This window comes from Corvus kubaryi, unplaced genomic scaffold, assembly GCF_017639235.1.
Source record: "Corvus kubaryi isolate FWS band 111438036 unplaced genomic scaffold, C.kubaryi_AGA036_p1.0 37312, whole genome shotgun sequence".
Classification (NCBI taxonomy): Eukaryota; Metazoa; Chordata; class Aves; order Passeriformes; family Corvidae; genus Corvus; species Corvus kubaryi.
The window spans coordinates 919,227-944,294 of NW_024581098.1; the positions used below are offsets into that span (position 1 = coordinate 919,227).

The 25,068-nt window shown below is 39.5% G+C and overlaps 1 protein-coding gene across 1 annotated transcript; it reads left to right on the forward strand.

The window, feature by feature from the left end:
* Positions 1–729: 729 nt before the first annotated feature.
* Positions 730–23,854, forward strand: OPRK1 (opioid receptor kappa 1). The gene is made up of 4 exons (XM_042029017.1): positions 730–1,260; positions 1,746–2,072; positions 16,436–16,788; positions 21,319–23,854. The coding sequence occupies exons 2-4, from the start codon at positions 1,813–1,815 to the stop codon at positions 21,849–21,851; spliced, it is 1,146 nt and encodes a 381-aa protein (XP_041884951.1). The 5' UTR covers positions 730–1,260; positions 1,746–1,812; the 3' UTR covers positions 21,852–23,854.
* Positions 23,855–25,068: the final 1,214 nt, after the last annotated feature.

Sequence of the window (25,068 nt, forward strand, 5' to 3'; positions counted from 1 at the left end):
CTCCCACATGACTTCTCACTCAGAGCTGACATAATTTATTCTCTTGATTATAGGTTTAGAAAAAAATTGTTTCAGAGTAGAAAACTCAGCCTGATCACAGACACTCAACAAGAGGAGCATGAAGTAAACTTTTAAGATTGGAAATGCTTGAAGGAAACCCACAGCCTGTCTTCCTCTCCAGGGACTGGTTTTCCTGCTGCACACTTTGAGATGCAGCCAGTCTGGCTGTTCCCAGCCTCTTCCAAAGGAGTAGGAATAACTCAGGGTCTTGCCTCTTCTGTCCCAATTTGCCATTTAGAGACTCCTGGTGGGGATTTCAAGGTCTGTGTGCAAATTCAGGGATACTAGAACACACATATTGGTGCTTTACCAACTCCTGCTTGAGGGAATATATTAGAGATAAGCCCTGAGGGATGTGATTTCTGTACACACCATCTCCCTGTTTCTGGCTGCAGCTGGGAGAATGGAGCTCTGACAGTGCTATAGGGAATTCTTGGCTTCTCACATGGTGTGGGACAGACTGAAAAAAACTACGTAGTTATCTGGGTGCCCCTCTCTTCTTTGGTAGCCAGCTTCTGATTTTCTTGGAAGTTGCAGGTGCAAAGGAGCAGGGGCAGAGCTACCCAGTGAGAAATGTTTTGGACACACAATTGTGGAATTGAGGCATGAAAGAGCTGATGGACCAGGTAAGGCATCTAAATTTAAAATTCCTCTTTTATTCAGTGTCTACTAGTCTGAAATCCTGTGAGATTCTATAGGGCAAAGAGCATCATTGCTTGAGGCCTGGCAGTGCAGGGGAATTGAGGGAAGACAACTTGGAAAAGTGTATTAAAATAAGCATTCATTCATAGCAGAACTTATTTCTTGCTTTTCTTTTAATTTATCTGCATCTCAGTGTTTAGAAAGAAGTCATGTGAGCTTCCGAGCTGCAGGGACAGAGACAGTGGAGAACGTGTGCATCAGTGCAGAGTGCTGCTGGAGCCCTGGCAGAGCGAGAGGGAGGCAGAGGGAGCCTGAGACAGAAAAGGCGAAGTGGTGGGAGCTGGAACAGCAGCAACTGCTGCTGCTACACGGTGCAGCTGGTGCCCGGGAACCGGTTCTGCTGCCAGCACGCCTCTCCGAGGGCGCAGGTGCCTCACATTCAAAAGTCCTAGGTGGTCAGTGGCATTTCCAGGAGCCAAGCACAGCTGCTTTATTCTTTTCTTTTCCTGCAAAGAGCACCTGTTTGAGGACTCCGCTTCTTTTCCTGGACTGAAAGAGGTATTTTTTTGTCACTAATGTGTCTTTTCTATAAAAGCAGGTATGGGATCAGGAAAGAATAACTCAGAGCAGGATGTTAAGGCAGGTGTGCAGAGAGGTGGTGGGTTTCTCTGTCTCCTTCCCCTTTATAGCAGAGCTTAGGTAACGAGGAGCCTCTGTTAGGATACAGTTTGACTTAAAATACGAAAGATGGGAAAGACAGGGTTAAAGTGTGGGGGTGGATCTGAGCTGTTCCCATCTGGCTTGCTTCACTATGCAACCTTTGAAAGTGGAGGAAAACTTCCCTTGTGCACTTGGAGAAGCAGCATTATATAGCAAGATGTAAAACTTGCAAGAATTTAGTATGAATGTGATTTGCTTAAATCTCTGCTTGGCAAATTACAGTTCCCATCACAGCAGAGCTCCCCTTAACACCTACAAGTTTTAGAGGTCTTAATGTTCTGTGGCTGTGAAAATACTTCTTTCTCTCTCTTCCCTCTTTCCAGCATACTTGCCTCCTGCTGTGTGCACCCTCCTCCTGGTCTCCCTCCTGCCTGTGGGGACTGTACCCCTATGGATGCCCCCATACAGATTTTCCGTGAGGAGCCAGACTCCACCTGCTCCCCAGGGCCCTGCCGACCCCCCAGCACCAGCAGCAGCTGGCTCCCAGGCTGGGCAGACTATGACAGCAATGCCACTGGGGCCTTTGGGGATGGCCAGCACAACCACACCAGCATCTCCCCCGCCATTCCCATCATCATCACTGCTGTCTACTCTGTAGTCTTCGTTGTCGGCTTGGTGGGAAACTCCCTGGTCATGTTTGTCATCATAAGGTAAGAGGTTTTGGGTGCTGGTTGGAAGAGGTGCAAAAGACTGTCTCTAAGTTTGGCAGGGTAGGGGAGTGGGTGGTTTTTGGAAGCTCTGCTGTGAGGAACTGGAAAAAATCACCTGAAATGACCCAAACTGCTGTCTTGTTTGTCACAGTGGTTTGCCTGGACTTGTGTTAGAGACAGAAGGGACAAGCTGGTTAAATGTGATAAATCCTGCAGCCCGAGGGAAAGCGCTTTGTGCCTGCAGCTGCGTTCACTGGCTGCCCTCTAGGGATGAGATGCTGCTGGCGTCCGAGGGAAAAAGGCTTGCGTGAAAGAAGCAAACTTCTACAAGGCAGCTTTTATTTCCACTGAGGAGACCCCGAGGGACAGCTCATGTATCCAGTCATGTGGACACTGATACATTGCTGTCTTGGCACCTAATGTTTTGTTTAACAAGGAGAGAAGGCCAGGAGATTATAAAGATAGGAGGAATGGCTTAATGTAAAGCAAGGGATGTTTTTCTCTGTTTAGCAGTTTTCAACTCCAGTTGTTGGTGTTGGATTGAAGAAAGCAGAGAAGGTGCTGAAATACCTTTTAAATTGTTTTTCAGGAAAGAGGAGAAAGCTCTGTGTCTGTGTTAGTGAATGTTTTAACTAAGCCACTTAGTGAAATGCACTGATACTTATGCTTGCACTTACACATTTGCATTGGTGTATATTTTAGCTTGCACTGTGCTTCCTCTGTCTTTTTGTCTTTTTCATTTGCAATCTATAGGCTTGCTTGGACAGTGCAGTTCAGCAGGGTGATAATGAGCAGTCCAGGGCACTGAAATCATGCAACTCCAATTTGGACTCTTTCTCCACAGCCCGTTTGAATTCTGATAATATTTCTGGAAAAAAAATCCCAGGACTGTGGATTATTCATTATTCCAATGAAATCAGCTTGTACATGGCAAAAATGGAGGTATTGGAAGGGATTCTCTTTAGTAAAGCATGCATGATAAGGGTCAAGCAATTGCAGGATGCTGAAGTAACTGTCAGCCCTGATGTAAGGGGAAGTTAAGAGAACTGAAGTTGTTGATGAGGTACTTCAAAAAGATGAGTTATAATCAGGTGAATACTCTTGAATAATGAAAATAAAATTCCATTTAATAGTCAGTGCAATAAAGAAAGGTGCCTCTGGTCAGTTTAGAACAAGTGGTTGGCTCCAGTTTTGTGATGGTGTGATTTTTATACCCTTGCCTGCCCTTTTGATCTTCATTCATGGTAGAGATTTAATTTCTTTTTGTATTTCTCCTTCAAGAAAACAGACTCCATACTTGACAGTCACACAGCTGCAAAGGCAGAGATTTTCTAAGCCAGTAGTCAGTAACAAAGTCAGCTCATAAACTGGCCTGGGCAGTGGAAATAAATCCAAACTTAACCCTAAAAGTTAGCATGGATGGATTACACTGGTGCATATGTATTTGCTTTTTTTTCTCCTTCTGCTACCTGCCTAAGACTATTTTTGTGAGGCTCTAGATAGTTATGGCTCACTTTCCTACTAGTTCCTACAGGTTCCTACTAGTTCCTTTTTTGAGGAAAGCCAAGGGAAGTTTGTGGGAGAAGATGGTAAGGGAGAGGCAGATCCTGTCCCCTTGCCATCTCACAATACCTCTCCTCCAGCTGCCACAACTCTAAAAGGGGATGGGAACATACTTCCAGCTGAGTACAGGCTTTGTCTGAGGCCCTTTGCTGCCATTTCTCAGCTCTGAATTCCAGATCTGCCCTCCTCCTCCTAACCCCCTCTGGACAGGCAGGCAAGGCAGGCACGACTCCTTCTCCCTTTGCTCATTTAAACATTGTCTAATGTTGTTAGAACAGTTCAGTTGGAATTATTACAATAATCATCCACCCCAACTGCCTGACACTCCAGGCCTGACACGGGCTCACCTTTTGGGTGACAAAAAAGAAGACCCCCTGTGTTCTGAGACTTTCAGTCAAAATGTTGAAGTGTCAATGCTGTGGTAGGTTTAGGAGACTCCAGAGTCTTGCGATGTCTCAGAAACAGGCTCAAATTCAGCCTTAGCCTGTGGTGTAGGCAGACCTTGTCCAATTCCTTGCTTTGATACCACTACAGGACTGGTTTTGCTACTTCTGCTCTGAGGGCTGCTAAAGAAGCTCATGGAGACCAGTGAGTCAGCACCTCAGTAGCTTATGTGTAGAGTTCTGGGTGAATGAAATCTCTTACAGGTCTGGTGGGGTGTTTTTCTGCTGAGAGGGAAAACTCAGAGTTTCCTCAGAGGGAAAAATAACAGGAGAATGTCACTTCAACCACATGTACAAACTCCTGACAGAAAAGTAGCAGAGTTTGGTACAGCTCCTGTGAGGAGAGATTTGTGTTGAAATCTGACTGGGAATGGTCCTTTAGTGCAATGTTGACAGCATGGCCTCTTAAACCATTTATAAGACCTGGATTCTTCTCTTGGTTTTACTATCAGGCTTCAACACTGTCTTGGGTTGACCTTGTGATGTGTAACCCCTCTTGCTGCCCCATGCCCAGAAATTAACTTTGTGCCTTTCTGTGCCTTTAAACTGAGCCTGAGAGGGGGGAGGAAAACCTGAGTAAAACTTCTTCTTCTTCTGAGCAGTTTGCAGCTTGTTCAAGGTCACACAGAGATAGAGATTTTTTTTCAGCTGCGGCATCAGAGTGAGAGTGGGGAAGGCACCTCGCTTGCTTTTGGCCAGTTTTTTCAGCTCCTTTTTCTTTCTCTGGAGAGAGAGATGGAGAGTTGAACTTACGTTATTCCTGGGACTTTGTTTTTTCTTTTTTTTCCTCTGCTGGACGGTTTCAACATCAGAATACATCAGGAGGAATTTCCACCACCCTGGAGATGGGCCCACCACCCCATCCCAGCTCCAAGGAGGGCGAGAGAGATCTATGGAAGGACTCTGAAATTTTCCCAGGTTTCTCTCAGCAGAGCAAGAGGTTTTATTATTTAGCATTATTATCCCTTTCCTGTGTGTTTGTTAGATAAATAGTTTTTATCTCTTTCACTTTCCTTTGAGGAAAATTTATTTTTCCCCGAACCTGGTGGGGGAGGGATGGTTGTAACCTGCCTTCTCTCAGAGGATATATTTCTAAATTTGGCCAAACTGGAACAAATTTTAGTGGCGCCCAATGTGTGGCTCGAAGGAAAGTAAAAAGCATGTGCTAATTACATTTTGGTTTGAATTTACTTATTCTGTGTTGGGATAAAATAGTCACCATGTTGGTTGAATTTATAACATTTCTCTGGCTTGAGAACAAACACTTTTTCCTGTCCTGACAAGGTCGCTTCATGGTTTCCTCATATGTAAAATGGAGATGCTGGCATTCACTGTCTTTAAACACACAGCAACAATTAGATTTAAAAGCCAAAGTTTAATCACTAAAACTTGTAACAGAGCAAGACCAGGTCTACTGTAAGCACCCATGGCTCCTCAGACACACACAGAGTGCTCATTTTTAATGTGCAGAAAAAGCTCTGTGTTAAATGTACAGTGGATTGGTACTCTGTTCCTGCCCATGGTGGTCGGCTCTCCCAGTGTGGGTGGTTTGCAGGAACCGTCCCTGTGTTTGGATCAGCTGTGCAGCACATGCACCATCCCAAGGGGCTCTGCTGTCAGCCAGCAGACAGCTGAGTGGATGGACAGACCATGCTGAGCCATGTCACATGGGATGTAATGCTCTCCTGTGGCTGCTGCTTTTTCCTGATGAGAGAGTAAGAGAGAAAGGGGGCATCACATTGCCTCTTGCACTGCTGGGAAATACAAGCACTGTGTGGGAAGCACAATCCTCCTCTATGGAGGAGGAGGAGGAGGGGAGCCATGAAATGGGTTTGCAGATACCAGGTAAAGTTATCTGACCTCACCTGAGGAAAGTCCTAGAGCTGTGTGGTTCTTTGCTTGACCAGAATTTACCTCAACCCCAAACCTTTTCTTTTGAGATTAGCTTTTCCTCTGAGGTCTTAGAAGATATTCCTGGAGGTAAAATAGTTGGCTGAAGGGGATAAAAAAACCTATTTGTCCTTGGAAGCAAGAAGGCTTTTTTCTCCATTCCCCTACCCTCGTGACTTTTTTCTTTAAAATTTAGTGCTGGCTTTAAACAAAATGGTAGTTTCTTATGACAGCTGCAGGGAAGAAAAATCTCCAGACTAAAGTTACAGCTTTAACTATAGATTTGCACTTAGCAAAACCAGAAACATACTCTGGTAAAACTCTGGGAATGGAGAGACTCAGAGAATGGAGTTTTTCTAAGATGCTCTCTCTTACCCTCTCCAGAAGCACTTTTGCTATGTATTTATCTTACCCTCATTGTTCCTGAAGTAACTTCCTGAGACCAGCTCATATCAACAGGATCCTAAAGAGCCAATCTTGTATTTTTTTTAAAATTGTCTTTCAAGCTTCCAGTGAACTGAATAATTTTCTACATTCAAGAATTTTAAAGAAGAGGTTGTGTCACAGATATGTAAATTGATTCCTAAGGGAAAAGAGAAACCTTATAATCCTCTGCTTAGTCTAATGTTGAAGAAAAAGTTTAATCAGGAATACATTTTTTGTTCTTATATTCATTGAGCTGAACAGTGTCTCACATAACAGGAAGAGTGTATTAAGAAATGTAATATAAAATTGACTCCTTTCCAGATTGTTTTTAATATTTCTTCATCATTCATTCCAAACAAGAATGAAAATGCATTTTTTAAGAAGTACAACAATGAAATAATTCAATACATAGGTTTAAATTAATAATAGATTTTGATACCATCAAAAGATTACTTGTTAAATTGCTTTAAATTATTGTTCTAATTTTATTAAATTATATTTGGAAAGAATATTGTTCTGAAATGATAATTTAAGCTTCAGAAGAGTCGACCTAACTGGATTACCTGTTCCCTATTGCTGGCAGTTTGTATGATTTCATTCTTTTATAAAATCAAGTGTTTGGCTGCTAAAGGCAAAGGCTGAACTGTACTATACTTTGTGAAGTTTATGACTTTTAACCTTTCTTGTGCTAATCAAAAATCTGACACCTTACTACTACCAGTAGAGAGGCATCAAATGGATTGATAGCAATTCACCACAGATTTCAAACACAATTTAGCCTTACCTCACTGAATGGAGATAATTTTGATAAGTTCTGCAGCGTTAGTTCAAACGTGACATAATTTCCATCCCAACTTTGAAGACTGATCATTACGAAAAGCTTTTACAGATGGCACGAAGAGGAAGGCAACAGGAAACATGAAAGAGGAGAGGCTTTTAAAAGAGTACTGATAGTTTGACAAGCACAGACCATTTAAACAAAATGTTACTATTTCCAATCTTTTAAAACCCAGCTAGACAGTGACTAAGTGAGGCCTGGGATTTATAAGCTGACAAGAAACCTGACTTACGGTCATGCTGTGATAAGAAGAGATGATACTGAAAGGCAGGGAGAGCAGAGGAAAGGCTTGAAAGGAATATTTACTACAGACAGTATTAAAGAGAGGCTTATAGTGAGTAATGTGTTTGGCTTCTGGAAAGTAATTTGGTATCCGTCCAGACATTTCCGCTGGGCTAACAGCCAGGTAATCATTTAGTTCAGAGAAAGGCATAACTGGAATCAGTGTCTGGAAGCAAGATGAATTACAGAGAATCTTTTTGAACTGGAACAAAGTGAAAACTTAGAAGAACTTTCCAGTTTGGCTGCTGGCAGAAAGATTCAGGTAATTTGCCTGTTGTCAGACGGGAGAGTGGTGGGTAGCTCATGATCCTGGATGAAGCATAGGGAGGGTGCACAGTGGTGCTGGGGAAGGCAGACTGGCTAAGCCCTTCTGGTGAAGATGATGAAATGAGAGAAGAGTGGTAACACTTCATTTAGTTTTTTTCTGAGAGAGGATTTTTGATTTGCTGAAAGGGTGTTGTGAAAGGAAATCCTTAACTGGGCAATTTGGATTGCCTGGGACACATTAAGGACAAGGGAAGATAATCTTCCTCTCTTGCCCACTCTCACTGTCTGTTCAAACTGTAATTAATTGGTCCCTTTCAGTTAAATTCTCTGAAACAGATGGGTTCCCAAGAAGAGTTTTGATTCCATTTACATATTTCTTTCTGAAGAAAAAGCATCCAGCTACACTTTACTTCCAGGAACTATACTTCAGGTCTCCATTTTGGTCCTCCCATCTCTAAATATGAGATAATTCTTGCAAAGTGTGGAATCTGTGCTCTTCTCCTCAAGGGAGACTTTGTTCTTTGCTTATTGTTATTTTCTTTTGTGAATTTAGAGAGATATGAGGAAAAGGCAGTAGGAATATAATTTTGTCTACAGACAGGCATAAGTGCACAAACTGAATTAGCTGGGGGGAGAGGGTGTGCACAGATGCAACGAGGATATTGGAAGAGGGATGTCTGACCATGCTGGCATTCCACAAAATGTAAAAAGTATATAAATCAAGAATACGTAAAGGTGCACAGCACTTTTTAAAGAAAGTGCACAAAAATGAAAATTATTTAAGATATTGGTTGAAATTAATACTGGATTTTGATAACATCAAAAGATTACTTGTTAATTTGCTTTAAATTGACGTGATTCTATTGGGAAGTTGACATGCCAGGCTGTGAATTATCTTTGAAATATTTATTTCACCCAAAGCTAGAGGGTTCAACTCTCATTAGATTCACCTTTTAATCCCCATGGAAGTGAAAATTAATTTTAGGCAGTTTGCTGTTTTCAGTTTTGAGGCATCATTTTCAATGAAATCTCTGTGTTCCCTGCAAGAGTATAAGAAGACAATTCTATTCAGTGTACAAATGTCTGCAAATACGTGGTAAGAAAGTGAATAGAACCTTCCTGTTTTCTCCACTTGTATCAATCCCCCTTTGTAACATGCTGCTGCTCATCTCTGCTCCAAAAGTCATCAATGCAATAAGAGTGAATGTCACATAGATCATGCTCCCAAACTTAGCTGTGCTGCACGTGGAACACAGAGGATTTTATACTCGCTAAATGCACTTCCCACTGCATTGCTGGTAGTCCAGCCACTGTGGCTACTTTTGGGCAACTGGCAAAAGCCTCCTTGAGTAGTGACAGATGGAAAGCTGTATGGTAGGATCAGTTCAGACAATCTATTCAATGTTCATTTAGTGTCCACACTCAGAAAAGTTTTTTTACCATGCTGCTGGATGATGGACTGCATCAGGACTCACTGTTAGACACACCTTTTAGAATGACTGGTTTGCTAAAGTGCAGAGGAGAAGAATATTTTCACTTATGGAAGCTACAAGCTGTGCTCTTCTGTTGACTGTGACTTAAAGTTTTCTGCATTTCACTTGAATCATCTGCTATGGGAATGTGTGTGTTCAGGAGGTCTGTGCTCTGGGCTTCCCTGAAGCAGGTGAGGAAAACAGATAAATGGATGGAGTCCAGAGAAAGCCTGCAAGCTGCCTCCTAAGAAGGACTGATGACTTTTCCTGAGCTGGCTCACTACTGATATGTGCATTTGTTGTCTTACCACATAATCCTATACCTGCTATAGAGCCAAGTCCCTTGTCTCTCATTCAACTTTATTACAGGAGTGTTGACCAGAGATTTGGGTCTCCACACATCTGAGTGTGTAGTTGTCCTATTAAACACTCTCAGCTGTGTCAGTTGTTATTCATCCCTGTGGCAAAAATGGAGACCAGCTGCCTTGTTTTGGGAACAAGAGTGATACCCATACCCCAAGACCCGAGTGAGTGGTTTCTGAGTTCTTTCCTTTTTTCTGTCCTGCAGAAACATCTAGAGGAAGCAAACATTCAATAACAATTGTCTGCTTCCAACAAGGAAAGTAGGACCCTGAGAAATCTTTTCCTGGAGGAGCTATTATCTCTGTTTCCTCGAGCAATGAGTTTTTTTCTCTTTGCCCGGCAGTGTGTGTCCTACTCAATTCCTTCTCCCATAAACCCATGGGAAGCACTTTGCCAAGGGAGCCCACATCCTTTATTAAAAAAACCCCAAACATTTCCAAGAGAAAAGAACAACAGGAAAGGTGGATGTTACCAGAGACAGAGATTCAATACTCACTAGAGCAATGTCCTTGTGGCAAGTAAGAAGGATTAGGATGGTCTAACACCCTGGGAACTCCCCACAGAATGACTCGTCACTGGGAAACATCTGAAGCAGCATGAAGTTTATCAAGGGATAGAATAAGTTGCTTGACAAGTTCAGTATTTATTTCTACTTACCAGCAGTGAGCAAAAAAAAATCAGGTACGTAGTCTGAGCTAATTGTCCAGGCTCTTTAATAATATTATTAGACATAATGGTTTTAGATAAAGTACCAATTTAGTGAAATTCCGCATTCTCACTGATTCATTTTAAGCCACAGTGGATCACAGCACCTTGACCTCTGAGCTCTGCTGCTAAAGTCACAGAAGCAAAAATTTCACAGAATTTTTTTTAACATTTTATAGTTTCTTCAAAGAGAGGCTCTTGAGTTCACATAAAAATATTAAAAGCCTTTATCATAGAAGGAGAAAAATTAGTTCATTTTCGTTAAGTAGTGTGAATTTTTCTTTCACTTTGACCAGGATATATGTAGACTTGAACTAATTCAGAGCCTGATTCTTTAGGTCAGGAAAAAAAATGCTTCCACATCCAACCTAAATCCGCAAGATCTTGTTCAGGCTCAGTTTATGGCTAGTGCAGAGAAGTAATGGTGGTGGAAAATTGTAAGGATTTTAATTATACCTTTTGATATTCACATAGATTATGCTCCCTGATGGGAGAATAAAAGACAAAATCATGCTTTTCTTTTTTGAGCTGCTTTAAAATAGGTATCTTTGGATGCTTATAAGTAAAGAGATTCCACTTTAGGATATAATTTTGTAGACAACAATTTTTTGTCAGGTCCAAAAGGGTTTGGTGTTTAAGACAGGCAACCTTTAAATATGTGCAGTAGCTGTTTTCCTGTATTTAAAGCAATAGAGAGGTCCTCTCTATTGCTAAAATGTGGCAGTTCAAAACATGATAACGTCATATAACCCAATACAAAAATGAAAATTGCAGCATATTAATTTTTGTATTCTTTAAATGACCTTAGACTTCATTTCATATTGGCATAAGACTTTTGTGTTGGATTATGAATATCCAAGAGAGAGCTGAGCCAAACCTTTGACATGGTATGGGCTTGCAATAGATCCTCCTGGACCATTTTTTGTTTTTTTCTTCCTGTTCTGATGCAGTATTATACTCAGTGTACTCGAAATATAGCCTTGAGATTTACAGCTTTCCTGACTAAGCTTTTCAGCTGCTTGATCTCCATATACTTCATTCAGAGGAACCTAGTGGAACAGAGCCTGCGTCCTGCTGATAGGTGTTTTTGTAATTTGCTTTAGATGTGCTTTAGCTTTCATTTTCATTCACTTACCCAGGTATCTGTGAAAAATCTGTGTTTGCTATTCCTCATTGCATTTTATGCTTTTGTACTTTCCCTCTGCAACTGGAGGTTGGTGTAGTATATTTGTTAGTTTTGCTCCCTTCCCCATCCCTCATTTCACACTGCAGGGAACATTTCATCACTTCATCCTACTACAGCTACATGAAAAACTCTGACCAGAGCCTCTTTCTTATCTTTTATCATCTTTTCTAATGTTAGAGTGTACTTTAGTATCACACTCCTTTCCTCAGCTTGAGATAATAACTTTAAGGGGCTCAACTAGCAGATTTTTTCCTGAAAGCACACCAGATCCTTAGTAGCACGTTTCCCTCATCTGTTCCCACAATTTCATTGGTAACGTAGGCTGGAGGTGTGATTTCTTCTTATTTACTGTCTTAAAAGCTTGTGCAAATTATTTTCCACTCCAGAGGGAAAAGAACAGTAATGATGAGTCGACTGAGAAACAGGGGGAAATTTCTAGGGGTCAGTCTAAAGTCAGTCTCAAAGAACTTTCAATTTTTGGAAGGTGAATGATGCCTAATAGTTTTGAGAGTTTTACTTTTGACACATAAGTAGACATAATTTAAAACTTGCTCCTTGCAAACTTTCATCATACACCCATCCAAAAAAAACCCAAACCCCATCTAAATGAAAGAGTTGTTTCATCTTGACCATTTTTCTGCAGCTTTGATATATCTTCCAGTTTTTAGTCTACAGAGGCTTGAGGCCTGCTTATAGCTTTACAAGCAGTCTTGAGATCCACCAGCTTAAGGGATCAGAGGTTTTTCTGCCACTTGAAATTAGATTCTAGCACCTGGTTTAAAAGAGGGACTTCTATTCCTATGTAGTATTAGAAAAGTTGCCATTCTCTTAAGAAGTCCCAGTATTTAACAAATGATTTTCTAGACATGGGATTTCCCATGAGCAGTTTATACAGCCATGGTTTATAAATATTATAATAGTCTTTGAAACTTGTACCTCAGACACTAAGAAAATGTTTGTCATTAATTACCACTGTGCCATCTATGCTGTAATGATGGTCAGGTTTACCCTATCTGTCCTGCTAAAGTACTTAAAGGAGATATAAATATTTTAACTTAAATGAATTCAGATATTTGATCAAGAATTTTAATTTTGCAAAGGAAGACAAGATTCCCTTACACAAGCACTGTTTTGATTGTTTGTTCAAGTGAATGGAGAGTACAGTGGGAAAAACCCAGACCACAAAAAAATATTTCCTTCTATGCGGTGGTGCAATAGAATGAGTTGTAGGAAAGCAGGCAAATCCCTCATCTTGTGGACTTTATCAGGGTCTGCTTGAAAGCGTCTGACAGCAACAGCAGTCACTCCATTCCTTTATCTGGACTTTTAATTAAACCTGCAAGCACATATCTTCAGAGGCATGAAGGCATTTAATAATTTTTAGATGTTTAATTAAAAACATTCAAAGGAGTTTGGATGATTGAGCCCAGATTTTCAGAGGCATTTCTCAATTTTATAAACTTCTAAATGAAGTTTATAAACTTCTAAATGACTTAATCTATTCTGCCTAATAACTTTAAGGACCAATACCTCATTTATACAGAAGCCAATGTTTCCAGGCAAAAGTAATCAAACTCCTTATGTTACCAGAGTGAGATCAATGAGTTTTAAGGTTGCATCAGTCAAATGTGCTTGGATTTAGCATTGCTCAGGTTGCCAGTGTACCCTTCATCCCTGAGTCAGGTATGCATGATCCCTCTGCAGTGCCTGGGAGAATTGATTGCTAAATGAGATATTTGTTGGAGCTGTATTTATTTGTCTTCCACCTTCTTGTTCAAAGTCTGTCAGAAGGGGTCAGGTGCCTATCCTGGTGCATAATAAATGGTGCAGGGAGGCATGTGGGGTCTGTGAACCGTGGTGGATTTGGGCAAGGCCAGCTAGTCATGGGACTGCCACGCTGGTGAGCTGTGGGATGGACTAGATGCACACCAGGCAAGGTTATCAAAGCAAGGATTGCTATGTGCAAATCTATCCCTGAAATGAGGCAAATCTTTCACAAAGGGGACAAAATGGCATGCTGTGGGTTTTTCTTTACCCTATTAAACTTTCATTCCCATATACAGCTTTGACTTGGTTACATTGGAAGTTGTCTAAATGCTGATGCTGGAATGACTATATTTCTTTTGACCTGTGAATGCTAAGACACCCTTCCTGTTGGATCAGTAGTAATGGTAAAACTAGTTTTCTTTTATGTGCATGTGTTGCATAGTCCAAAAAATTGCTCAATTTACATACAGAACATAAACCGTGCATACACAGAGAACATGCTTTATATTGCAGCTTCAAAAAACTGGGTTTTGAAGATGCCTAAAAAGCTAGCTCTATTTTACAGCACTTCTTTCCTGTTCTTCCACTGGAAGGCTAGGGAGGAGGAAAAGAGAAAGAGATACTGGGAAAATATGGTATATACAGTTGTAATGGCACACACATAAAATAATTGAATTAAGGTTGCAAGGAATGGGAAATGTGAGATATAAAGACTTTCAGAAATTTGCTTTTTCAAGGCTAATAAAATCTTCGATATTTTTCCCCTGTTTTCTGATTTCCTTAAAGGAAAAAAGGTCAAACTAATTCTTCTATATTTTGAAAGCAACTTTTTTCTGTCCAAACCCTTGGTGAAATTTTTAAAGATCTACAGGAATAATGATTCAGAAGAATGATTACTTGTGTCACCTCTGCATGTCAAAGGCCATTACATTTCATTTGAATGCTCCTGTGTCGAATCTCATAACTTGTATTTGACTGAAGCAGACCCTTTGCACAGCAGCAAACCTTGATTTGAAGGAATGAATGGATGGAAAAATTACCACTTTCTTTTTCCCAGTAATCATCACCTTAGCTGTTAGGAAATAAACTGTCGTTGTTTCTAAGCTGAGTTTGTCTCTCTTAAGAGTTTTACATATTTGTTCTTGTTATGCTTTCCTTTGTAGTCTTAAAGAACTCTTCAGTACCTGCTATTTTCTCCCTGTGAGGGTCTTCAGACACTGTAATCGAGTCACCTCTTGGTGTTCTTTTTCATAAACTAAACATGCTGAGCTCTTTAAGTTAGTCAAAGAAAGAATTTTCTCCAGTCCCTTCATTTATTTTTTGGTGCTTTTTATGCAACCATTCCAACTTTCCATAGTCTTTTTTTTTGCAATGTGAACAAGACAGCAATTCCAAATATCATCAGTGATGTCCATAGAAGCAAAATTGTCCTTCTACTGTTCTATTTCATTTAATGGAAATTAGTCCACTTTAGCAGAGATTTTTGAGTGTTCAGTGAACTTTTGTTCAGTCTTACAGCTGAGATACACTTGGAGATAATATTTTTTCTTCTTCTTTTTTTAGCCAGGAGGGATTTTTTTGTCTGTTAGTATGTCTTATATTTGCTTTTTCTAGCCATAAAGATTTGTATTTGTGTTTGAACAGTGCCTTAAGGGCTATAATGGGATCTACAGGACAGACTGCCCCCCTCTGCTGGGGGGTCTGTTGAGGAGATTGATCCAGTGGGGGGGCAGAAGCCCAGCTCTGACTGATGGGTTGGTACGTGGGTGAGAAGGATGTACTGTCTCTTCCCTTGCAGTTTTTTCCCCTGTGCTTCAAACCACCATTTGGCTTTATTTCCTTGATAAGTCTTAATTAGAGTGTTTTAGAAAAACCAATGATATTTTTTAACATTTCATATTGGTCATAAAATGAAATTTCTTCCCACTTTTTATTTAATATCTAATTTACGTATTGGGCACAATTTGACAGCACTGCTCAATTTCTTTTTAAAATTTTTTTTATTCTACGCATTGAAGTTTTAGAGGCAAATAGACACATTGCCCTACGTGTTCATGGCCTAAACTGGCTGAATCTTATATTTCCACTGTAAATTATTAGTGACATACAGCAAAATGTAGCTACATGTGTTACTGTGTGTGTTACATGTACACATTCTAGTTCGGACACACAGTCAAAATATGGGGCTGCAGCAGTTTTGAGAAAGAAAATCTCTTTAAATCCAATGATAAATTAACAGCAATGAGAAAACACAAGGGTTGAGGGGAAGAATGTCAGAAAGGAGCGTTAGGTATATTCCATGTTAGCAGGCCCTCCATCATCCTTTGTGCTCATCACAGAGACAGAAGCAGTCCTCCACAGGCTGCGTCCCCAAAACTGTCATTAGGGCCCAACAAAGCAGGGTGTCATCTCCAGAAACAGATCCTATTTTTCATTGTAGGCTGAGGTTCCTACCAGCTGGACAAAAACAGGGCTTGCTTTTGATGAAATTAAAGGATGCAGAAGAAAAATACTGCTCTGACAATTTTTTCCCCACTGTGGTATCCTGCTTAAACAATATTAATCTTTTACATTATCAGTCATAAAAGAGAGGATGGGTAAAAGCTGATGATAAGAAAGGAGAAGAAATTGGCAAGGGAGGAACAAGGAAGGGAAATGACTAAAACTTGTATCAGCTGGCACTGTGGTGAATTCAAGGAAGACAAACTATCATATAAGAAGCAATCTGGCCCAGCAGACATAGCAATTAGCTTGGAATCTTACTAGAGAATGGGATAACAGTTTCTTCCACAAAGCGAACCCAGAAATCTCACAATCACTGACCGATAGCTACAAGAAAAAGAAACAAAAACCATTTTGATCTCTTCCAAATTTAACAGTGATATTTTCTTGTAGCAGGATTTGAGAAAATAGTATTGAAATCAGCATTTGTCTAATTAGATAAAATGTATTTATATGCCTGGTTTGCCTGTGGTAAATAGCTCTAACTGCTAACATAGGTGCTGAGAGACTGAATAAAGTGTGTTCACTTTTATCCCAAGGGTCTTGCATTTGTGTACATTTCTATCACAGATGAGAAAAGACATAAAAACCCCCATCTATGGCAAAGCCTGACTGATAAACTGTTACATATCTAAATGGGCTTACCTTTTTTTCTGCAGGTACACGAAGATGAAGACAGCGACCAACATCTACATCTTCAACCTGGCTATGGCAGATGCACTTGTCACCACGACCATGCCTTTCCAAAGCACCGAGTACCTGATGAACTCCTGGCCCTTTGGTGATGTGCTGTGTAAAGTAGTGATCTCTATTGACTACTATAACATGTTTACCAGCATCTTCACACTCACCATGATGAGTGTCGATCGATACATTGCCGTGTGTCACCCTGTGAAGGCTCTGGACTTCCGTACACCTCTCAAAGCAAAGATAATCAATATCTGTATCTGGCTGCTGTCCTCATCTGTTGGTATATCAGCAATAGTTCTTGGAGGTACCAAAGTCAGGGAAGGTGAGTGTGAGCATTCAAAATTCAGTCTTTTTATTCCTCAACTGACAATAAAATGTAATGTCAAATATTGATCAAACCTTATTTATTCCTTCTTCAAAGTATATCTAAATTCCTGACATTTTGAAATATATTGTGGAACATCACAGTACAACATATAAATCATTTAAGCTCAGATGCCTGTGCCAAAAGAACAAAATGCACTTTGGAGCTCTGTCTGTGCTAGAATGAGACCATCAAAAACTTCTAGCAGGCAGCAAGGGAAAATAATCAGGAATTTAAACACAATGGATGAATCCAGGATTAGTTCACGGTGAAACTTGAAATGTGGGCTTAAGGCTCTTTTTTGTAGGTGTTGTGAGAGTAGTTCTGACCAAGTCCCAGGAACAGAAACTAGAATTCTTAGGAATTTCACAGAACTTGAAGGCATGGTGAAGAAAGGAAAAGTCAGTAGCTGAAGAGAGAAAATGAAAATAAATTACATATGGCAGTATCTCAAGATTTGTTTAAAAAAGGATGAGAATGTGTATGGAAACCTGGGAGAGCTGAGAATAAGGATTGTCACAGGAAACTGAAATTCAGGCCACGGCAGGGAAACAGCTACAAGAACACAAAGTCACTGAAAACTCTATGCAGACCATGCATAGGCTTTGCTTGAAATTTTTATTCCATGAAGGACTGTGGATTTAGCCCCTATAGCTAAACTTATTACCCTGCTATGGGGTTAATCTGAGTTTGAGATCTTCCTTGAGAAGGAAGGGGGAGAAGCATTTTCACACAAATGTACTTCATACCCACAGGCCTAAGTGCAGTGCAGGGGCATCTATCTCAGTGTCTTCAAAAGGCTGGAGACTTCTAATGGTGTCCTTGGGTTGGTGTCATCCCCTTACTGGATGTCTAGATAAAATACAAGGCATTTCTTTGGCAGGAGTCTTGTTTGAGATGTAAACAACCTTTTGAAAAATTATCTATAATTTCCTGCACTATCAACCTTTTCTATTTAGAATAATTTCACTCCTCTCGAGACAAATGTTTACCTAAGGACACAGTTTCATCTGGCAGAGACAATAAATGCTGTATGTTAACCTGTTTGACATAGATCAATGTGAAAAATCATTTCAGTAATAGCTGCTCAAGGGCTAATAGATTTGGCTGAAGATATATAGGTTTTTTTCTTGCTGTTGGTCTTCTGTTATGTAGGTGACAGAAAAGTCCTCTGGAAACTCTTCTTTCAGTGCTTTGGGGGATCACGTGTCCTGGTCTGCAGTGCAGTAACTCTTCTCCCCAGTAAAGTTTTGACAGGCTCTATAAAACAATGTCTAGCTGGGGAAACATTAACTTCAGGCATATTTGGGAAGAATGTCTCGCTACATACAAGATCCTGAAGGCCATGGAACATTGGCTCAGACAGGTGTTTTGTTGGAGTATGCTCAACTAACAGAATGTTCCTGTCATTCACTGTCAGCAGCGCATTTCGATCAGGGGGGTCCTCTGAGGCCAGCAATGATTAAATGCCTTTTCCACGCCATGTAGCAGGCAGCCTTTTTTTACTTATGAAACAGAGACTGGTAATACAGAACACAGCTGGGCTAAATGAGGTTGGAAATATTGGCAACTGCTTGTCAGCTGCTACTGTTCCTCCCTGCTCATCTGATCTAAGGTCTCTCTTGAGCATTTAGTGTCAATTACCTTGTCTGGTGTGTTCATGAATTGCGCTGATAAACGCTGAAGTGGAAAGGTGAGGATGCTCCCTTTGCCTGACAGCTGGACCTCAGGCCTGAAACTTTATGTTATGTGGGTCACAACAGTTGCTGTTTATATGCTTCAGGGCCTCTGCTGGAGTCAGATTTAAGCAACAACTGAACAGAAAATGGAAAGTGATTATATTTAAAGTTCCCTCACCGTGCTCAGTTAATCCATTTTGTTATCACAGCTCAGAATTGCTCCCAGGTGTGTCCTTTTGGATACATTTTTACTGCAGAATAAATTTTACATCTGTGTAAATTTTTCTGCTCCAACCTTAACGGAGCTCTTCTTGCTGAAGAATTGTTCAGCTAGAAAAAAAATAAAGGAATAAAATTATCTACTCATATTGCCAGTAAGGATGTGAAGGCTATGAAAGTGACACAATCAATATTATATATCTAATATATATGTTTCCTATGCCAAGAGTAAAATTAATCTTAAATGGTAGTTTATCAAACACATTATAAAACAGATTTACACCAAAATACCATATAGAATACAGTGTTTTTCCTTAAATATATTAATGTATTTGAAATATTTGCCTTTCAAAGTGGAAAATGTCAGTATGAAATCCTAAATTTATGACACTATACAGGTTTCTGCACCTTCTCAGGCAGTAAAAATAAAACATAAATTGGATTTTATTCTGTTCCACTTCCAAAGTTTCAGAAAATTAATATAGTATTGTGCATTACAACCAGAATTTCTATTGATTGTTTCCTGGTTGTAAACTGGGAAAATGTAAATGGATTCCATAAAGTACTATGCTATGGCATTACATACATCAAGTACAATACATGAATATTAATGAATTTAGAATAAGGTTTTCCGTAGAAAATAAACTGCAATGAGATGTAAGATAATAAATTTGTATTTGATAATTTGAAATGCTAAAATAACATTGCCAACCACAAATTATAGCAAAATATAGTGAGGATGACCTAATAATTTTGATAAATATGTGAAATTATGTCAGTAGATTTGAAGAGGCCATTTCCTCTGGGAGTGGGTTTCAGTGAGTAGTTGGATGTGGTCTGGAGCAGCCATCCATGATCACTCATTTTTATCCAGACCCACACATCTGGAGGCAGTTTTACTAGTTTAGCTAATACAGCTGCATCCTGATTTTATTGCTGCTGCTAAGTCATGATCTACTACAAATAACAGTAATATTTGACACGAAATCTTTGAAGATGATTGTTGGCATTTCTAGAATTAAATTTAATAAAAGCAACTATGCTTGTGAAAACCTACATCACAAAGGATTTAGATAAGTTCACTGAGTGTCAAGGCCTGTCAAGCCATACTTGTGCTGTCATCTGAGTATCCTGCATCAGCCTTGAAAAATGTCTTTTCAGTTTTCAGCTTTCAGAATAATACATATTATTTAAAATAAAACCTCAAAGTATTTAGCTTTTTTAGCTTTAAACTTGTTCTATTAAAATGTTTCGGTATTCAATATTACGCAGTAACAGCTTTCTGGTATCTAACCATGGAAATGTCTGTATGGCACTATAATGCTAACTTTTTCCCTAATTGTTTTTCTAAACAAATTCTCTTCAATATATTTTTGATTTGTGAAACATTTTTATAGCAGGAAAATATGGCCTGATTGGGTTTTTTTCTGTCTTGTCCTGATGGAGACAGATATGAAAAAGTGATGCACAGGAGTATTTTGAATCATTCCACTCTTAGATCTGAATTGATGAAAGACAATAATAATTTGTAGAGGAATGAAAAACTCAGTAGGGAAAATGATAAAAAAATCCAAAGAACACTGCATTACTGTACAGGATAAAATCTAAGCTGCATTTCAGAGTGAAAAATCCCTGTGTAACTCTGACTTATCTTCAGTAGAGTTGATCTGCTGATAGTAGTTGTAAATTTACCTCTTCTCTTGCCTTTTAATTTATCTTATTACTTGTTTTCCCATATGTTTTATATGCTGGAAGGCTCCAATGAGGTCAGCAAATGAAGCCTCAAATATTTCATTCCTTAGCTGCCTCCCGTCAGATGAAATATTTCTGTTAAATACATTCAGGCGACAGCCTGTGGCTCTGAATCCTGGCATGGGCGATGGGAAAGGGAGGGAGCTCATCTCTGTGGCCCACATCCTGCAGTCTCTGCACAGGCTGCATTTTCAATGGCATGATCTGCAAAAAGAGTAGCTTCATTTTGACTCCATGCACACGTGTATTTATCTGCTTCTGTTTAATAGAAAAGAAGCTGTTGAGTTTTTCTGAATGCAAGCATTTATGTGTACTCTAATTGTGCTGTAAAAGGCACATGGGAAAAGACGATTACATTATTATCATATATTGGCAAAATTTTCCTACTATCAAAACCTCCTTCAGCTTTTACCATTCATGTTATCAAAAATCTTTCTCCACTCACAGACAAAAACATACGTAGTTTGATAATAATGGTGAGGTTTCTACTTCACTGAAGGTGGTAATCAGTCTGGTTTTAAATTTCAGTGTGATTCAAATGGAAACAACTTTACAGATTTTGTTTTTGTGCTCTGCTTTTTTAGATTCTCCCATGGGGAAGAAATTTCATACAATATTTTGCATTTAAAAAAGCCCAAACCTCAGTAATTTCTAGAGACAGCTGAATAAAACCAGTTTCAATGGTAACTGAAAGCTTCCTTGGAGTGATTTAATGATAACTCCATTTATTAATATCGCAGTACATGCTAGTCACTTTTCCTAGATTATGCTATGATAATTATATTGTTTAGAATATCTAGTAACAAACCAATTTTCTTCTTGCTTCCTTCATTCCTAGATACTGCTAGCACTGAATGCTCCTTGCAGTTTCCAGACAGAGATTATGTGTGGTGGGACATCTTCATGAAAATCTGTGTCTTTGTCTTTGCATTTGTTATCCCAGTTCTCATTATAATTGTTTGCTACACTCTGATGATTCTGCGCCTGAAAAGCGTACGGCTTCTCTCAGGGTCTCGAGAAAAAGATCGAAACCTGCGTCGCATCACCAGGTTGGTTCTTGTGGTTGTGGCAGTTTTTATTGTCTGCTGGACTCCTATCCACATTTTTGTGCTGGTTGAAGCCTTAGGGGACGTGTCCCACAGTACTGCTGCCATATCCAGCTATTACTTCTGCATTGCTTTGGGTTACACCAACAGCAGCCTCAATCCAATCCTTTATGCATTTTTGGATGAAAACTTCAAGAGGTGCTTCAAGGACTTCTGCTTCCCGTTCAAGATGAGGATGGAGAGGCAGAGCACCAGCAGAGTCACAAACACTGTGCAAGACCCAGCTTATATGAGGGAGGCAGGTGGGGCAAACAAACCTGTATGACTAGTCGTGGAAATGTCATCTTACTGTCCTCAGGAGAGAGAGGAGTCCAATGACCTAGGACTGACGCAGATTACCACTGCAGTTTGAACTCAACTCACCCAAACAGACATTTCTGGAATATTTCAGAAATCCCAGCAGTTTGGACTAAAGCAAGTTTATTATCGATAAACGAGACCCTACTGAAAATAAGTTCAAATGAAAAGGACCTGGATGGTGGTCAGGTTTTGGCACTGTGTTTGTTGTAATTGAGCCAGCACTAAAACACACTTTTGCAGGGCACCACCAGGTGATTCTGGATAAGAATAGTTCTGGCTCGTCTTGTTACAATATGTAACATTGTATTAAGCAACGTTTGGTCATAAAACTGAGTTATACCAGAAACTTCTGCTCCAACAGTGATTTCCTCTGAAGTATGGAGTTTGACAACTTGATCCCCTTTTACAGTGAAGAGTGTTAGGTTTCTGTGAACAGTGACAGAGCTATAATCAATATTGTCCTCAATTAATATATCTGTAACCGTTGTCTGTGCTGTGAAAATCCAATTTAAGCATGACCTACCTACACACCAAAGTGATTTTATTGTGTCTGTGTATGGTGAAGCCTTTTGGCATTCAAAAAGTTTGGAATTTAAGGAGAATTGTTAGCACATGTTTAATGACCTGTGTGTAATGTTTTCAATGTGTGATTTTCCAAGGTGATTGTTTTTATTTTGAGTCTGAATAATATAATATGCATTTTCAGAGTGTATATTGAACAAGAGGCTAGAAAACCTCAAATGCTTCACTTGTTACAAAATTGATGAAAAGTGTGTTACATTCATTACATGGAGGAAACACTTATGTGTAACTTGTTTTCCTGGACAATTTGTAAGCAGACTGGAATAAATATTTGACAAATTAGAAACTAGTGAAGTAGCACATGAACTAACTGGATTGACACAAAGGAAATTAAATATTAGTGGATGCTTTAATGGCTTTTGACTGAAAAATCTCCTGTTTTATTGATGCTGATACATTTTCTTTGACACGGTCCTCTGAATTCAATAATTTTTTTCTGTTTTGCTGTGAAGATGGAGGTATCAAGGCACAGCTAAATAAACTACTAGCTTGCTGAAGGTAAGTTTATGGTAAAACTGAGCCTGACTTCCAGTCTGTAGTCTTTTGTCTTCCTGTTGTTTTATATTACTACTGCCACTACTTCTGTTGCTGAAATTTGGAGGAATGCTCTCATTATCTTCACCCTGAACAGATACACCATATATGTTCTTGTTAATTTTGCTCTTAATACGAAAGAATGAGTAAGGTGGGTGCCTTCATTTCATGGCAAATTTTCTCAGAAACACAATCTGATTTGGTCCTATTAGACCAAAAATACTTAATGCACACCAGTATAAATAATGAGTTTTTTCTTGAACTAGCTGACAATCCAGTTCCTGTGGAAGTGCTGTAGAAATTCAGCCTTCTGCAGGACTTCCCCCTACTTTGTTGTTAACACAATCATGTATGTCAAATATTTTTGATATCAGGTTGATAAAAGCAGTTGTTGAAATATTCAAGATAACTCTTTCTGGACAAATCTAGCACTTTCTGATTGTTTCTGTATGACAAATGAAAAGCTGACCTCAGAATGCTTGCTTTACCTGGGGAAATAAATGTTGCTCACACAACTGACGAGTGAGTCTCACCTCCTAGTCTTTCTGTCATTCCTTCATCTTTTTTAATGTGCATTCTCCTTTCTAAATTAAGTCCTGACCTTTAAATGGTCACAAAAAGAGAATGTTTAAGGTAAAAGTTGAAAATCCAAGGTATTTATCAAGTTAGGAGCAAGTGAAATGGGAAAGAGCTTGAATCTAACGAACTATTTTCATTCAAAATAACCTGTGTTCTTGTTCATGACTTACCATTTGCATATGTATATCTGTGCTTGAATAGCGTTATTGTTCTACACATTATGTGCAATGCTCTGCATTGTAATGAAAAATAAATGTTCTTAATTTGCAAAAAGGAGGTTTCTAATAATATTTCTTTTGGTTTTATGTTATTAGTAAGGAGATCATCATGTCTATCACAGCGGAAGGAAAGTATAACATCCTAACAATTAAGCTTGCAAAGTGGTGTAAGAACGTGTCCTAAAGGTTTATTTCTATCATGAAACATTAACAGCCAAATTAGTCTGAATACAGTAAAAAGATGTCTTGGAAGTTTTCTTGTCAAATTCAGCACACTTCTCTGAACAACAGCAGGAAACCGGCCAAGATATATTTAACACATGAGAAAGTATATTAAAAATAATACTACAGTTTTGCTCACAGAATCTGATTCTAGATGATTAAGTTCCCATTGTAAAGCACTTCACTTTCTTTGTAACTCCAGGCCAGTGACTTGCCCTCTCTCTTGTGCTGGCTCCAGGAGGCAGCGAGAGGTGAAGGAAGCGTAGGAGCTGCCTGGCCCAGGAGTAGGTCTGGGTGGGGAATGGGGCAGCAGGGACAGGGAGTGCTGTCCCCTGAGTCCTGGAGGAAGGCAACATGGGGCAGACATTTGCAGGCAGCCTGGGAGTCAGTTGTACTTGCTGAAACCGCTCTCACCTTCCCTCTGTTTTGGAGGTTCCAAAAATTCAATACTGCAAAAAACGTGGTCATGGACCTGCTTGTGGGGTTAAATTCCAATCAGCTAGTGTAGATAGTTAGTATGTCTCCTTCTGTGTTTCCTGCTTCTTTTAACTGAGAAATCTTTTATTTGGGAAATATACCTGCTGTTCTGGTTCAGGACAGACCAACACACGACAGAGAAATTATGCTCAAATGCTGAGCAATCCCAAGTTTACTTAACGAGCAATATCACAACATGACGAGAAATTTAGAGGAAAATTGAAAATGAAATTTTTGTCCTGTGAAAGACAAAGGGAAAATGCACTGATTTGAGCCAGAATTCCTCTTGGTTCTGGTAAATTAATGTAGTCTTTGCAAGGAAGGCAGGGAGATTTTGCTGGGATTTTTTTTTTCCCTAATTGCTTATCAATTCTTAATCAAACATAATCATTGTAAATCTGGCTGTTTTCTTTCCATTGAAGTTTTTTCTTCCGAAAAATAAGTGGATTCAGCAAAATTGATGGAGTTTGTGATAACTTATGTAATCTGTCAAATAAAAAAATTAATTGTGCCCAGATAATTTTTAACTGTCTCTCACAGGTGTGTAGTACAGTATAGTGAGTACATCTA